General features: G+C 42.0%; 1 protein-coding gene across 6 annotated transcripts in view; it reads left to right on the top strand.

Moving 5' to 3' along the window:
* mrpl37 (mitochondrial ribosomal protein L37) overlaps positions 1-16,710 on the top strand; it is a 77,367-nt gene that overhangs the window by 38,159 nt on the left and 22,498 nt on the right. For all 6 annotated transcript variants that reach the window (XM_061796478.1, XM_061796472.1, XM_061796475.1 and 3 more), the window contains one exon: positions 10,950-11,104. In XM_061796478.1, coding sequence (XP_061652462.1) covers positions 10,950-11,104 — 155 coding nt within the window. The remainder of the gene's footprint in view (positions 1-10,949; positions 11,105-16,710) is intronic.

The following is a 16,710-nucleotide window of genomic DNA, read 5'->3' on the forward strand; positions in this document are numbered from 1 at the left end:
TAAAACATACGCTAGCTTAAAACATACGGTAGCATGCATGCACGCTAAAACATATCCTAGCGTATGTTTTTAAAAAGGCAGCGGGAGCCAAACTGAGTTTAGTTGTACTTTATTGAAGTATTTTACAATATAAACAGTGAGTTCGGTTGTACTTTATTGAAGTATTTAACAATGTACTCACGTTATTTTTTGATTAATCCTCATCCACAAATCCATCAAAGTCCTCATCTGTATCCGAAATGAACAGCTAGGTAAGTTCTTCATCAAACATGCCGGGTTCCCTCTCGTCATTGTCCGAGTCAGTCTTGTTGGCGGGGGGCTGTTCAGCAATGACGCCAGCTTTCAGAATCATCTTTATTTGCCAAGTATGTCCAAAAAACACACAAGGAATTGGTCTCCGGTAGTTGGAGCCGCTCTCGTACGACAACAGACAGTCAATTGACAGAGAACACTTTTGAGACATAAAGACATTGACAAAAAAAAAAACAATCACTGAGCAGTAAAGGGTTGCTTGTTATCTGGTAATGCCGGTACATTTTTAATTTTTTAATTATTATTTTTTGACAATTGTACAAAAAGATGCAGTCCTCTAGCACTTAGAGCAGTTCGAATGACTAATATTGCAATAGTCCGGTGCAATGACCATTGTGCAAAGGGCGCCGAGACTTCAAGGAGTGTATGCGGTTTAAAGTGACGAGTAGTGCGATAATCTGGGACAATGTTGGTTGTGCAAATGTAGATACTCCGCAATCAGTGTGCAAATGGAGCAGATGCTACTCTGGCATGAGTGGCCAGTATTGGTCAACAACAGATATGCAAATAGTGCAGCGTGGTGAGACAACGACAGTGAGTGCACGACTAATGTATAATTGGCCACACAGGAATGTGACAACGAACTCAAGTCAAAAAATTGCCAGCATGTTGTAATGGAATTGTAGGTTAGGTGTTTAAGATGTTGATCGCAAGAGGGAAGAAGCTGTTGGAATGTCTGTTAGTTCTAGTTTGCATTGATCGGTAGCGCCTACCTGAGGGAAGGAGCTGGAAGAGCTGGTGACCGGGATGCGGAGGGTCCGAGAGGATTTCGCACGCTCTTGTCTTAGTTCTGGCAGCGTGCAAGTCCTCAAGGGTGGGTAGGGGGGTACTGACAATCCTTTCAGCAGTTTTGATTGTCCGTTGCAGTCGGAGTTTGTCCATTTTTGTAGCAGCACCAAACCAGACTGTGATGGAAGAACACAGGACTGATTCGATGACCGCTGTGTAGAACTGCCTCAGCAGCTCCGGTGGCAGGCCGTGCTTTCTCAGAAGCCGGAGGAAGTACATCCTCTGCTGGGCCTTTTTGAGGACGGAGTTGATGTTGGTCGCCCACTTCAGGTCCTGAGAGACTGTAATTCCTAGGAACTTGAAGGTCTCGACGGTTGACACAAGACAGCTGGACAGTGTGAGGGGCAGTCTTGAGCGTGTTCAGCTCCAGGTTGTGTCGGTCGCACCACAGCTCCAGCCGCTCCGCTTCCTGTCGATATGCAGATTCGTCACCGTCCTTGATGAGGCCGATGACAGTGGTGTCATCTGCAAACTTCAGCAGTTTGACAGTCGGGTGCGCTAAGGTGCAGTCGTTCGTGTAGAGAGAGAAGAGCAGCGGAGAGAGGACACAACCTTCGGGCGCCCCAGTGCAGATGCTGCGTGTGGATGAGGTGGCCTCCCCCAGCCTCACCTGCTGTGTCCTGCCCGTCAGAAAGCTTCTAAATCCACTGGCAGGTGAGACGCTGAGCTGGAGAAGCTTGGATGAAAAGAGTTCAGGGATGATGGTGTTGAACGCTGAGCTGAAGTCCACGAACAGGATCCTCGCGTAGGTCCCTGCACTGTCGAGGTGTTCTACGATAAAGTGCAGTCCCATGTTGACTGCATCATCCGCAGACCTGTTAGCTTGGTATGCAAACTGCAGGGGGTCCAGCAGGGGACCTGTGACACTCTTGATGAGTCATGTGCTTGCACCTGCGTCTCACATCCTGTTCATGGATGGTTAACGCAGAAGTCAGAGGTGTGATTGTGGTCGAGGGTGCCGCGGGAAGGGTGTGGGGTGTGAAAGTGTCCTTTTCAAATCTGCAGTAGAAGGTATTTAAGTCATTGGCAAGTGTGCTATTGTTCTCAGCTTGGGGGGGATCGTCGCTTGTAATTTGTCAGCGATTGGAATGCATGCCAGACTGATTTAGAGTCGTTAGCAGTAACCTGTTTTTCTGACTTTGCTGCATAGTTCCTCTTTGCAATATTAATTTCTTTAGTCAGCTGGTTTCGAGCTCAATTATACAGGGCCCTGTCCCCGCTCTGATATGTGTCCTCCTTGGCTTGCCTGTACGTCGGTATTAAGTGAATTAAGCAGTGATCAGACGAGCGAAAGCTTACTTAATTACAGTCACCAACCATTTTCTGAGTTCACTCTGCCGGATTCTCTCTTTTTATTACTTTCGGGCAGTTCCCTTGTTACATATGAGTTACAACGTCAAAAAGGTGGGGGCATACATGCTTGTTGCAACTCATGTGATCAGCACATAACACACTTTGTTGTGGTTTAGACAGTAGAAGAATTATATACTTCTTATCAAGACACAGGAAGACTCTTCGGTTCAAATTTGTCCTTGCACCTGCAAGCACATGACTCATCCTGTGGGAGAAAGCTTTGCACGCAGTGATAAAACATTTCTCTAACTAGAAGTAAGCAGAAATGCACAACACATAACTTATTTACATGTTTCCATCATTTCCCTCCTGTTTATCATGTTTTTTTTTGCTCATGTTTCACATCACTTATTTAGCAGCCGCTTCTTCTGATTTTTTTTGGCTGTAAGATCATTATCATGAACACAAGACATGAAATGCTTTATTTGATCTCCTCAGCTGAATCAAATAATGTCCCAATCTCCATTTCTTTATCATCATCGTCATCAAAACTATCCTGGTTCTGTTTTGTTAGAAGGGGGTACATTTGTTCTGCACGATTGCTCATAGGTTGGATTGCGGTGGTGATTAATCTATTCAGAAGTGCTCGTAAACATGGAATACAGCAACATCCACACAATGTCAGTATTGCAGCAAATACTGCTATTGATATTAAAATTGATGAGACCAACATCTTATACTTGCCAAACACTTTCATCCATTCGTTCCACATGGATGTGTCCACACCAGAATGCTCTTTCATCTTGCGGTTGAGGGTGCGCAGGCCATCAATGGCCCTGGTCAGGCTGCCATCTGCAGCGATGCGTACACCGCTGTTCTGCACACACTCCTCCTCTCTCCGCAAGCAACATATCTAGTGCAATTCTGTTCTGAAATGAGATTAAATATGTGGCTGCCAGTTGTTCATGTACGGCCTCAAAACCGTCCTGTGTCCAATTTCCCAAACGCTGTACATTGTAGTGGATGTAGTTTATTCGGTCTACGTTTTTATTGGTTGTACACCACCAACAGATTGTAGATTCAAACCCTGCTGCTACTTGATCTACTAATTTGTATTCATCAGGTACCCCTCTTGGAATTCCAATTGCATCTATGTAAGTTGGATCTGCCTGGAATTGCCAGGCAGATTGCTCTCTTATTTTTGTGCCAGTCCCGAGGTATCATTTTTTCTATTAGTATAGACATTTCTTCTGCTGTCATCTGATAGACTGATATAGGTATTATTAGGGTAACCAGTGCACACAATCCAGATACATTATTGGGTAGTCTGTCAAATAATCTATTATCACCACACCACCACCATATGTCTGCTCTAATTACAGATACGAAGTCTTTTTTTACCTGTATTTGTTTAGAACAATCGTAGCAATGGTCTTTGTCGTCGCGCATCCTCTGTTTTGGTATAGCTTGACCAGTTTTTCCCGGTGGGTTAGCCACTAGAGTGGCCCACCCTGTGTTTTCCTGATCATTTGTCATACCACAAGTATCCTTCACCATTTTTTATGCTTGTTCACCCCGACGGGTTATGCTGGCCCATGGGATTTTTATTATTGTGGTTGTGTGAGTTGGCAAGCATATAGTCGGTATGGACTGGTGAGCCGTTGCATTATCGCATTGTTTTCCGGTACTGATTTATTTTTTAACGTCACAATTTGCTCTTTGTAGATATGTGACGTTTTGGTGTGCTTTTTCAAAATCCAATGGTTCCCATAGATACCATACAAAGAGAAATATTACAATGGTGAAGAACGTACATCCCCAACATCCCACAGCAGTACTTAACCATTTTGGTGTTGTCATTTTTGCTGAACCTCCTCTATCAGGGTCAGTGTCCTTTTAAATTTCTTCACTGACCTTCAGGTATTTTCAGATTCTATATATCTGCACCCACGTTATTGTCAGGCTTTGGCTCACCTTCCCTATCGGAGGTTTCAGCAGAAATGACCTTTTTACAATGTGACAAATGAATCCAAGTTGATCTTTCTGCTACTTTCACTGCAGTGGGTGTTGTCAACAACACCTGGTATGGCCCTTCCCACTTGGCAGAGTGCCAATGTTTCTTCTTGATGCTGCGTGTTAGTACCCAGTCTCCTGGTTCCACTAATTGTTGTGCCTGTCGGGAATCAAAGGGTATCTCATCAGAATGCCCTCCCTTCTGTTTCTAACAACTTCTTTCTCATGTAATCAGCTAGATTTGTTTCTTCATCTGTTTCCCATTGATTTTGAAATTGTGGTATTCTGTACATTCTGCCAAACAGTGTTTCGTACGGAGTCAAGCCTGTTGTGCTTGTAATGTTTATGTACATTTTTACTAAATCTAAACATTTTGTCCATGATCGTCCTGTTTCTTCCATACATTTCTTTAGTCTGTTTTTAATTGTTCCGTTTGTTCTTTCTACCAATCCGGCACTTTGAGGATGGTATGAACAGTGATTTTTTAAATCTATGTGGAACATGTCGCTTATTCTTTTTATTAATTGATTCACAAAATGTGCTCCATTATCACTGTATATTTTCTCTGGTATTCCATATCGCGGTATAACGTCTTTAGATAACACCTACGCTACTGTTAGTGCGTCAGGATGTTTTGTGGGGAACAGCTCTATCCATTTAGAGAATGCATCAACAATGACCAAACAATACTTTTTCCCTTAACTTTGGTTTAATTCAATAAAGCCCATGTGAATTATTTGAAAAGGGTATTGAGGTGCAGGAAATTTTCCTCTCCTGGGCCTCAAATTGCCTTGTGGATTATGCCTTGCACAAATCATACATGCTCTACAAAAGTTTTTTGAATAAGAATTAAAGCCATAGGTAGTATAATATTGATTTATCTGTCTTACCATCCCTCCTGTTGAGACGTGTTGAACCATGGCTCAATACTGATGCCCATTTATATAAGTTTTTTTGGTAAGACAGGTTTACCTTTAGGACAATTTTTGCTCACTTTATGTCCCTCGTCTGCCAAGTGTTTTAGGAGAGCCAAAGTATCACTTTCACAGGTACGTTTGTCTGGGGAGGCCAGTAATGTCATCTACGTAGAGTAGGATTTGACTTTCCCCAGGGGTTTGGAATTTTGCCATACTGGCACTCATAACCTGTGAATAGATAGTTGGGCTTTCACAATATCCTTGTGGTAACCTTTTGTAAGTATATATTTTTCCTTCAAATGTAAATGCAAACCAGAATTGGCTTTCATTGTGTATTGGTACCGAAAAGAAAGCGTTACTAAGGTCTATGACTGAAAATACCTTTGCATCTGATCTTAATGAATATTGTCTTACACAAGGTCTATATTCTGTTTTTGGTCGTATTTGTACAGGTAATGTTCCTTTCACTCACCCTACATCAGTGGCGCCTTTTGACCACAATGTTGTAGGCAAATCTTTAAGTATTATCTCTTCCTCCTCGGTCAGGAGAATGTGTCATTCTGGGCTTTTATGTAGGTGTACTCCAATTTTGATTCTTACGCACCAGAAGAGTGCTTTTCTGGTGAGACCTGTGTTTGCACTGGTCCACGTATTTACTGATGTAGCTACCCAATCTGTAGCTCTTTCGCCCTCTTCCACCATTTTTGAAAGATCTTTCCACTCACTGTGGTAGTCTTTGTAAAGTGATACATGTGGTGGTGTCCATTCTTTATGTAATGCCTTTGCTTCCGCACTTAGCGTTACTCCGGCTACGGAGGTGCTTTCCGCATCCAAATAGACATGATTTATTTTTTTTTTTGTGGTGTTTTCCTAAGTTTGTCTTCATACTTAGCGTCTGGTCCTGGTCTGGTCTTGTACCACATTGTCACATGTAAGTTGTCGCGTGTCATTCTATCTTGTGCGTCTGTGATGGCTTTTCGCCCCTCTGTTAGGAGGGCTGAGCCTGTCTCACACGGATGTACATTCAACACATCCAGTGAATAATAGTACAATGGCAAACCTATTCCTTGTATTACAAACGTCTCTTCGTTATTTATTTTGAATTGTCTTTTTACTACTATTCTTCCATCTTGAGTGGGTATCAAAGCTAATTTTAAAACCAATAGGGCGTCTCGTCCCAGCAGATTTACTGGACATTCTGGAAACACTAGAATACTCATTTTGCATGATATGCCATCAGGGTCTCTTATCCACACTGGTAATGACTGTGGGACTGCTTTTATCTCCCCACTTGCTGCGCAGATCATTATTGATTTTGGTGACATTTGTATGCCAGGAATTTTGTCTTTACAAGTTGTTCTACATGCCCCTGTATCACACAGAAAGGTTATAGGTTTGCCATTTACTAATAACGTCACCTCTGGTCTGTCTGTTTGCATAGTCAGTATTTCCTGAAGATTTAGATTTTCTTCAGTACCGTCATATTCTAAAGTCAGTTCCATTTCCCCTTTGTCTCGGTCTAGTCATGCATCTGTAGTTTTTCTGTCTGGACAGTCTCTTGATATGTGTCCTTCCTTTACACAACACCAACATTCCTTTCTGTTCTGTCTGAATCCTCCTCTACCCTTTCCTCTAAAACCTCCTCTCTGCATTCCTCTCCCTCTTTGTCCTCTTCCTCTCCCTCTGTCGTTTTGATAAAACACTTCCTCATTACTGTCTATGTGGAAAGTATCAATTCTTCCACCTTTCAACTTTCTTTTTTTCTTTATAACTTTTTCAGCATGGAGAGCATGGTTTACGTACTCTTCCATGGTTCCTGTAGACAAACCAATGTAATGTCTGTCTACCCACATGCGAATTCCTTCTCTGCTCCCTGCATGGAGTGCATTTTTTAGTTGTTGTCTGAAAGGCCCTTGATCATCGATGTGCCCTTCTTTAGTCATTCTTTTTTGGTTGTTTTTATTTTTTTGTTTTTATTGAGTCTTTTAACGCTGTTAGGTTTTGAGTATTTAACCTTCCGCTGAAGTTATTGTTTTTTTACCCATTTATCTAGGTGCATTCTATCTTTTCAGGATTATTTGTTTCAATTATTTTCCAATCTTTACATTGTAAGTCTTCCCTACCTCCTTTTTTACTTGACCCGTTTCCCATTTTGTAGAATTTTGGTTCAGTGTAATGCTACCTAGGGTAGTCTAGAACACTGTTTCTTTTCAGTGGGACGGTGATTCAAATTTACTTTCTGTGGTAATTCTCACTTCAACTCTTTCGAGTGGAGAATTCTTGCCTTTGCATCCACAAAAGGTCCACCGTTTACTTTCCCACTGTTTTGGTATGGAATGAAAAACCTAGTGGTTTCCCATTTCCCATTTACACTCTCATTCAAACAGTTTTCATTCACACTGGCTCGTCAGAGGACTCCGCCGTCCTATACGGAATTTAACTACGTCTGTCAACAGCTCGTTAGAGGACTCCGCCGTCCTATACGGAATTTAACTACGACGCCACGAAACTTTCCTAGTTTCTTGTCTGACCTGCCATTTACTAGTATTCGCAGGGTTTTTGTCTCAGGTTTCGCAAACCTTTTCCTTATTCATTCATACCTTTTTAAATGAAAACTCAACTCACCCCTGTCTGTCTTCTCAGAGTACCGTCAACCTTTGGATTCCAGCTGGCGGGCCGATTTCAGTCCCAGAAAGGGTCTTTTGGACTCACTTTAAATGGAGTCCGCCATGGCCATGGTCTTTATACTGCAATCCACCCGCCCGCTGGATTCTTTGGGTATGTTGGCATCCGGCTCGAAGGACCAAGTAAATGTCAGGTTCAAGACACCTAAAACACTTGTAAAAACAAGACAGACACAAAGGCAGTTCAGTTTTCAGACTTGCAAGGAGAAAACGGCCAAGAGTGTACTTAGTTACAGTCTCCAACCATTTTCTGAGTTCACTCTGCCGGATTCTCTCTTTTTATTACTTTAGGGCAGTTCCCTTGTTACATATGAGTTACAACGTCAAAAAGGTGGGGGCATACATGGTTGTTGCAACTCATGTGATCAGCACATAGCACTCTTTGTTGTGGTTGAGACAGTAGAAGAATTATATACTTATTATCAAGACACAGGAAGACTCCTCGGCTCAAATTTGTCCTTGCACCTGCAAGCACATGACTCATCCTGTGGGAGAAAGCTTTGCACGCAGTGATAAAACATTTCTCTAACTTGAAGTAAGCAGAAATGCACAACACATGATAACTTATTTACATTTTTCTATCATCTTGCACTGAAGAGAGGCTTCCAGCAGGCCACTCTGCCATAAAGACCTGACTGGTGGAGGGCTGCATTGGTCGTTGACTTTCTCCCATCTCCCGACTGCATCTCTGGAGCTCAGCCGATTGCGCAGTTTGGCCGGACAGCCAGGTCTAGGAAGGGTTCTGGTCATCCCAAACGCCTTCCATTTAAGGATTATGGAGATCACTGTGCTCTTAGGAACCTTAACTCATTCACTGCCAGCCGTTTCCTGAGTAGGGAACCCCTAGACTGACAGGCATTTTCAACCAATTTCACTGATTTTTCAAGCCCCACAGAATATTGTGTACTGTGACGATGTAAACACCAAAACAAAGATTAGACTCTCTTCTTTCATCAGAAAAAAAAGTTTGTCTCAAGCTTATACCGTTCTTTAGTAACCAGCAGTCAAATATAGGCTACTTTCAGTCAAATCTGTTTCTGGAGGAAAAAGAAAACAGCCTTTTTGTGAAAGCAGACACATTAAGCAGAACAATGACTTTGACACCAATATTTTTTTTCTTTAGTGAAAATCTCAAACATCTGAACATAAAAGAACACTGAGAAAGCACTTTTGACAGAAAAATAATTTAATTTACAAGTATAACTATGTGCAGAATTTACATTAGACAAAAATTCATGAACAAATGGGGCTCCCACTCTTGGACTGTTTTCCTCCAACTTCTCTGGATTTTATTCTTTGGTGGCAGTGAATGGGATCTTTTGTGGTTGTGATTCTCCTTGAAACCAGTCCCTACTTCGGCTCGAACCACAGACTGTGGCGTTTAGAAATATAACTATTACTATAAAAATACATTGTTGAAATTGCTGTCGTGGGACGTGGGGACAAAAAAAAACAAGGATTATGCATGTAACAAGGATTGAAGGAGCGTGTTTGCTCGCTAAATGTAGCTAACTCCAGCTGCAAACGAGTTAACTTAGTCTTCATCGGAGGAAGCTTGGAATGAAGCTCGGCTGTTTCGTGGCTATCCAGAGGGAGTTCACTCATCTGACGATTACGGATCTCATTTATTTAAACCCTGGTCGGCAGACGATCAGCTGGCAAGCGGCCCAGAGCATCTCTCCATATGTATGGGCCGGCATTTTGGGCGATAGCTTTGCAACAAAGCGATCGGCTTGGAGTGTCATCCATTATTCCCCCACACGGTCTAAGGCGTCATTCCTATCGGTCGCAGGGATATTTTTCTCGCCTTGGCGCAATACATTTCTAGTACCGAAAGTTTAAAAACAATTTTTTTTTCTTATTTTGTCTTCTCTCTTTTCCGCCATTATGTTTGCTCTATATATTGTCTTCTCATTCTCTCTTCCACCCCGGCCCCTCCTTCTTATTCCTCTTCTTCCTCTGAGGGAGGGACGTTTACCTCAAGGCATTGTTGCCCTCTACAGGGTGCCATTCCTCATTGCAGTTATCCAGAGGCTTGACGATCACACAAACTGCACAAGACCCTCCCTCACCCATCCTCGTTAAAAAACGCTATTGACGTCTTTAGACGGCATTGGCAGGGAAAAGATGGATTCTTAATGACGTCTTTGGATGGCATTGGCAGGGAATGACTTAAGTGCAGCAGAATTTTTTTTTTAACCTTGGCCAGATCTGTGCCTTGCCACAATTCTGTCTCTGAGCTCTTCAGGCATTTCCTTTGACCTCATGATTCTCATTTGCTCTGACATGCACTGTGAGCTGTAAGGCCCATAGACAGGTGTGTGGCTTTCCTCATCAAGTCTAATCAGTATCAAACACAGCTCGACTCCAATGAAGGTGTAGAACCATCTCAAGCATGATCAGAAGAAATGGACAGCACCCGAGTTAAATATGAGTGTCACAGCAAAGGGTCTGAATACTTACGGCTGTGTTGATATTTCAGTTTTTCTTTTTTTAATAAATCTGCAAAGATTTCAACAATTCTGTTATTTTTCTTTCAATATGGGGTGCTGTGTGTACATTAAGGAACAAAAATGAACCTAAATGATTTAGCAAATGGCTGCAATATAACAAAGATTGAAAAATTTAAGGGGGTCTGAACACTTTTCCTACCCACTCTATGTGACTTACTCCCACCTCTGGCATTTACGCTCCAAAAACTTTTGTTTTATAGTTATTTTTCAAGTAAACTCCAACTTGCGCCTCCTGCCAATATACAGCAATTCTACCTATATTCTCCCGATTACCATAATGAATAAACACAATTTCTTTATGCAAACGTTTAAAATCATTTCCTCATACAGTATATGCAGTGTATGATCATAATATTCCACACTACATTATTGACAGCCTTTTTGTGTCTTTTATGTTGTTTAGACCTTTTTCAATTGTTTTCTATCAGGTTTCAGAGGACAGCATTTTTACCCACATGCCCACACACTTTACTTCCTGGAGGGAGAAGATGCTCGCTGCAAGCTTCGCCCAGAGCAGTTCAGAGCCAAGATGATCATGTTTCTTTTTGGAAATGCTCTGGCACAAGCACATACATTATTTGGGGTAAGTGTATGCGTGTGCATGCTTCTTCCTTCAGGGTTCTCAACCAGAGCCCTTTGAACAGAGGTGTCAAAAGTACTGGTATTCAGTACTTGAGTAAAAGTACTGATACTTTTGCAAAAAACTACTCTGGTAAAAGTACAGGTCAGCTGTTTTCCAATTCGTCACCCCGCCGTCTTTTACGCAGTGTCTTCACTGACCTTAGAAAGTAACGAGCTCATTTTAAAATTTAAAGTAGAGTAGAAAGTAAAGAAATTTGTATTAAACTGTAAAGAGTAAAAGTAAAAAGTCACCAGAAAAATAAATACTCAAGTACAGATACCTAAAAAATCTGCTTACAGTAACGAAAGTACTTTTATGCATCTTGGCTGTACCCAAAACTATGCTTATCGGTAAGGAGATCTCTCTCATGTTCAATCTGTTCAAGCCACTCACCCATTTTGGGGGTCACAATCCAGAGTGCTCTCTGATTATCTATGGTCCTACTGTTTTGTTTTCTTTTCACATCTTTTCTAACTACTCTTTAAACTATAGCTGCCCCCCCCCCCCTCCCGATATATAGTTAGCAATCTTGTAATGTAACCGATTACAAATACCTTGTTACAGTTAAAGTGCCACCAAAGTCACCCTTGTTTTGTATCTAAATACATTGTTTGAAGTGCTGAAAAAATATGCATAGACTGAGATTAATATAGTACTGAATTGTTGAGATATAGGTTAAGACTTTTTATGCATCTCTTTTGGCCAGATTTTTTTGGCGGGGCGAAAAAAACTAGCCACAGTGGGCTGGGCTTTCCCTGCAGTGTAATCTCTGTTGTTATTTAGGCTACAGAAAGTTGGGAGGCACGTGTAGCATCTTGAGATGTACAAAAAGTGAACAGAAGCCATATCCTAAAATGAACAGGAAGTTAGCTATAATTTTTTTAATATACCATTTTTTGCCCATTTTTCGTTATTTACAGAGGTTAGACCTTCACGAATTTGTCCCACAGCTTTCATCCAATTGAAGATAAACTTGGTGTGCACCTCCTCAAGACCTGGGACATAAAAAATTTTCAAAGGCTTTTAATTTTGCCATACTATATGAATGGGGCGGGGCATAAAATTTTGACTATCAAATTTCCTTCGCCACAAAAGAGGAAATGCTCAACAACTTTCCTGTACATGCTCCAAAAAGATTCAAAACTTCTCGTTACATAATAGCCACACCCTGAAGACATCTGTACGACAATATTTTGTTATACATGTAGTGCCACCTAGTGGTGACAACAAATGTCTTCCTTTACATTTGAATAATAAATAAAATTGTGATGTTTCGGCACAAGGCGTGGCTGTGGTGGCGTGGCAAATTTTGATGATTCGTCGTGACATCAATAGCTGTTGGAACTTGACTCCAGATGGTCATATCTTTTCAAAATTTCACACAGTTGATGACAGTACACGATTGTTCTACTGCTAGGAGGTTAATCAGATCTACCTAATATTTGCTCAGAAGACTGTGAAGGCCTTCATGATGTCACAATACAAAGTTTGTGAGTTTTCGACACATGCTGTTGCCGTGGCAACGTGCACTTCGCTGCGTTGTTCACCAAGAAACCAACGTTATTTTGAGGGTCTAAACATGGATGGAACTCATGTAACTTTGTACACACATCAAGCCTGGTGAACATTTTACAAGTTGTTTGTGCAGTTTTTAAAAACATGGCTCAGTAGCGCCCTCTACAAATGTTCTAAAAAAGCACCCCTGGCTGTACTTTTCACCTTCGTCTACCAAAATTGTGAGGCATGTATAACAGCCCAAGACCTATAAAAAAAGTCTCTTGGAACCATACCTTAAATCCAACAGGAAGTCTGCCATTTTGAATTTACTTTCACATTTTACATCATTTTCTGCCTTTTATAGAGGTCATATTTTAACAAACTCAGAGATATTTTTTCTCATCCATTTAAAGCTTTAGCTGTCTCATCAAAAGATGTTGAAGACAAAAAGTAATTAGAAGCTTTTTAATTTGTCCAGCGCTGTTGCCTTGGCGACGTGACAAACGTCAGCATAGCTGTTTTCACTTTGCCACAAATGCCCATCTTTTCAAAATGTCACAAACTTGGTTAAAGTCCCGGCCGGGAGGACATCTACCAACAATTATTGATTCGTAGTCATCACACCACCTACTGGCAAACTTTGCACACTTCTTGAAGTCTTGTATGTACAGTGCCTTGTAAAAGTATTCATACTCCTTCACCTACTCTCATTTTCACGGGCGTGCCGGTGCCTGTCTCGGCTGGCTTCCGGCGAGAGGCCGGGTACACCCTGAACTGGTCACCAGCCAATCGCAGGGCACAAATAAACGCACCAACATTCACACCTATGGGCAATTTAGTTTTCAGTTCACCTACCATCCATGCTTTAGGAATGTGGGATTCTACCAAGATGGCGCCTACCGTGTGGTCACCTCGGTTACGTGCTCTTTTGTATTGTCTATGCCTTTGTGTTTTTCGGAAGTCTTTGGAGACCTTACGCGACTCACTTACACAAGGAAAGACTTGCTAAACATTACGGAGTCTACCCCGGACTTTCTTTAACCAACTTTCGCAAATCCGCTCAGTTTTTCTCAGAGTTACTCACCGGAGTGGTGACTGCGGTCTACGCCGCATGGAGGCGAAGGCAACGAAGGGGAAGCACGCCAGCATCCAAATGAAGCTCCGCAAGAAAGGATACAGATTGGCGTTCCTGTCGATCCACCTCGCGAATCTACGCTCCCTACCCAACAAAATGGACAAGCTTCATCATCTGACAAAGACCAGTAAAGACTTCGGACGTTCCCCCGCCCTGTACTTATGGCTTCCAACTACACCGTGCAGACCGCGTCATGGAGTTATCGGGGAAAACAAAAGGTGGCGGGATATGCTTCTATTGCAACGAAAAATGGTGTACCGACGCCACAGAGTTCATCACACACTGCACCCTGGATTTGGAGTTGTCGTTTTTGAACTGTAAGCCATTCTACTCGCTGCGTGAGTTCGCATCTTTCATTTTCGCCAGTGTTTACATTCCTCCTCAAGCTAACATGAATGCCCCAGTGCAAACACTCGCAAGTAAACGACTGGAAAAAAAAACACAGACTCAACTGTCATTATTCTTGGGGACTTTAACAAAGCTAAACTCAACCACGAACTCCCTAAATACAAGCTGCACATCGACTGTCCTACCAGGGAAAATATCATTTTAGACCACTGGTTTACTACGCTAAATAACGCATACCGTGCCATTCATCGCTGCTTAATTCACTTAATACCAACATACAGACAAAAACTTAAATGCGCGAAGCCTACGGTGAAAACAGTGAAAAAGTGGACCAAGGAAGCAAAGATAGACTTCAAAGCTGATTAAACTACACAGTGTCTTTGAAAATTGACCTGGGAACCTGGATGAATATATGGACACTGTCACATCCTACATCAGTTTCTGTGAAGAGGTGTGTGTACCAACAAAGTCATTTCACACGTTCAATAACAACAAGCCGTGGTTCACTGGCAAACTTAAGCAACTTTGCCAGGCTAAAGAGGATGCATATTGAAGTGGGGATAGTGCCCTCTATAATCGTGTTAGAAACTAGCTGACTAAAGAAATTAACATTGCAAAGAGAAATTATGCAGTAAAGTCAGGAAAAACAGGTTACTGCTAACGACTCTAAATCAGTCTGGCATGCATTACAATCGCTAACCAATTACAAGCGACCAACCCCCCAAGCTGAGAACAATAAGACGAGCCGACGACTTGAACACCTTCTACTGCAGGTTTGAAAAGGACACATTCACACCCCAAACCCACCCAGCTGCACCACCTACCACCATCGCACCTCTGACTCCCCCTCCTTCATTGACCATCCACGAACAGGATGTGAGACGCATCTTTAAACAACAAAAGATCAACAAAGCGACAGGCCCAGACCTTGTGTCCCCATTCTGCCTCAAAGTTTGCACGGACCAGCTCGCTCGAGTTGATCACAGATCTGAATATTACGCCGCGGTGGACTCAGATCTCCCGCTCAGCGTCTCGCCTGCCATCTGCCAGTGGATTTACAGCTCTGGTGAGGCCGAGGCAACCTGGAGGTGAACATGCTCAAGACTGTAGAGATGATCATGGACTTCAGGAGGCATCCTTCACCACAGCTGCCCCTCACGCTGTCCAACTGCCCTGTGTGAACCGTCGAGACCTTCAAGTTCCTAGGAATTGCAGTCACTCTGGACCTGACGTGGGAGATCAACATCAACTCCATCCTCAAAAAGGCCCAGCAGAGGATGTACTTCCTGCAGCTTCTGAGGAAGCACGGCCTGCAACAGGAGGTTTTGAGGCAGTTCTACACAGCAGACATTGAATCAATCCTGTGTTCTTTCTCTCCTGTGTTTTGAATTCCATGACTAAGCAATTCCTAAATAACTACCAAGAAAGTCCCATTGAAATGAATGGGGCGCCGTGTAAAGTTTAATGTACCGGCACAAATCGGGTATCAAAAGATGTCTCAGCCGAACTAGGATTGGAATGACTTTTTCTTTTTTAATTCCCTATTACCATGAACGACGAAATTCCCAACAAACTACCCAAAAAAAAAAACGTCCTTTTGAAATGAATGAAGCGCTGTGGTATACATATACATATATACATATCCCCGCAAATTAGGTATCAAAAGATGCGTCTTGGCCGGACTAGGATTGGAATTTTTTTTTTATGTGTTACCATGACGACACGGTTCATAAATAACTACCACAAAAATCGTATTGAAATGAATGGGGTGCCGAAAAAGTTTAACGTAAGCTGCACAAATGAGGCATTATAAGCGCCATGTCGACCGGCCGAGGATTGGAATTATTTTTTTTCTTTTTTCGTGTTACCATGACAAAGCAACCCCCCCCCCCCCCCCCCCCCCCCAAAAAAAAAAAAAATTCCCCATTGAGATGAATAGGGCGCTGTGTAAAGTTTAACGTATTTGCACAAAGAAGGTATCAAAAGATGCATGTCAGCGGCCGGACTATGACTGGAACTACTTTTTTTAAATTCTCTTTTACCATGATGACGCAATTCCCAAAGAAACTACCAAAAATATGGCTTTGAAATTATCACCTCCAGTTTCTTAATTTCTCGACTGATTCAAACCATTCCATCTTCAACATGTTCATTTCATTCACGCCATCCTGTGAATTCCTACAATTCCTTTGATTTTCAAAATAAAAGCCTGAAATGCAGAATTCTACATACAGTGCTGTCAAAAAGTATGGGCACCCTTCTCAATTCTTATATTTTTGCATAATTTCCCCACTTTGTTTAAGATCATCAAATAAATGTGAATATCAGACACATATAACCCAAGTGAACTTAAAATGCTGTTTTTAAACGGTGAATTTATTTCTTAAAGAAAAAAAAAACTATTCAAAGTCCTCAAAGGAACTCAGGAGAACTTCTATAGAACTTCAGACCTTTCTTGAGAGTTCCATGGAAAACCACTGCTGACCAAAAAGATCATAAAGGCTCATCTTACTTTTGCAAAAAAAAACAACATCTGAATGATTTCCAAGACTTTTGGGAGAATATTATATGGACTGACGAGATCAAA

Source organism: Phyllopteryx taeniolatus, chromosome 14 (assembly GCF_024500385.1).
Source record: "Phyllopteryx taeniolatus isolate TA_2022b chromosome 14, UOR_Ptae_1.2, whole genome shotgun sequence".
NCBI lineage: Eukaryota > Metazoa > Chordata > Actinopteri > Syngnathiformes > Syngnathidae > Phyllopteryx > Phyllopteryx taeniolatus.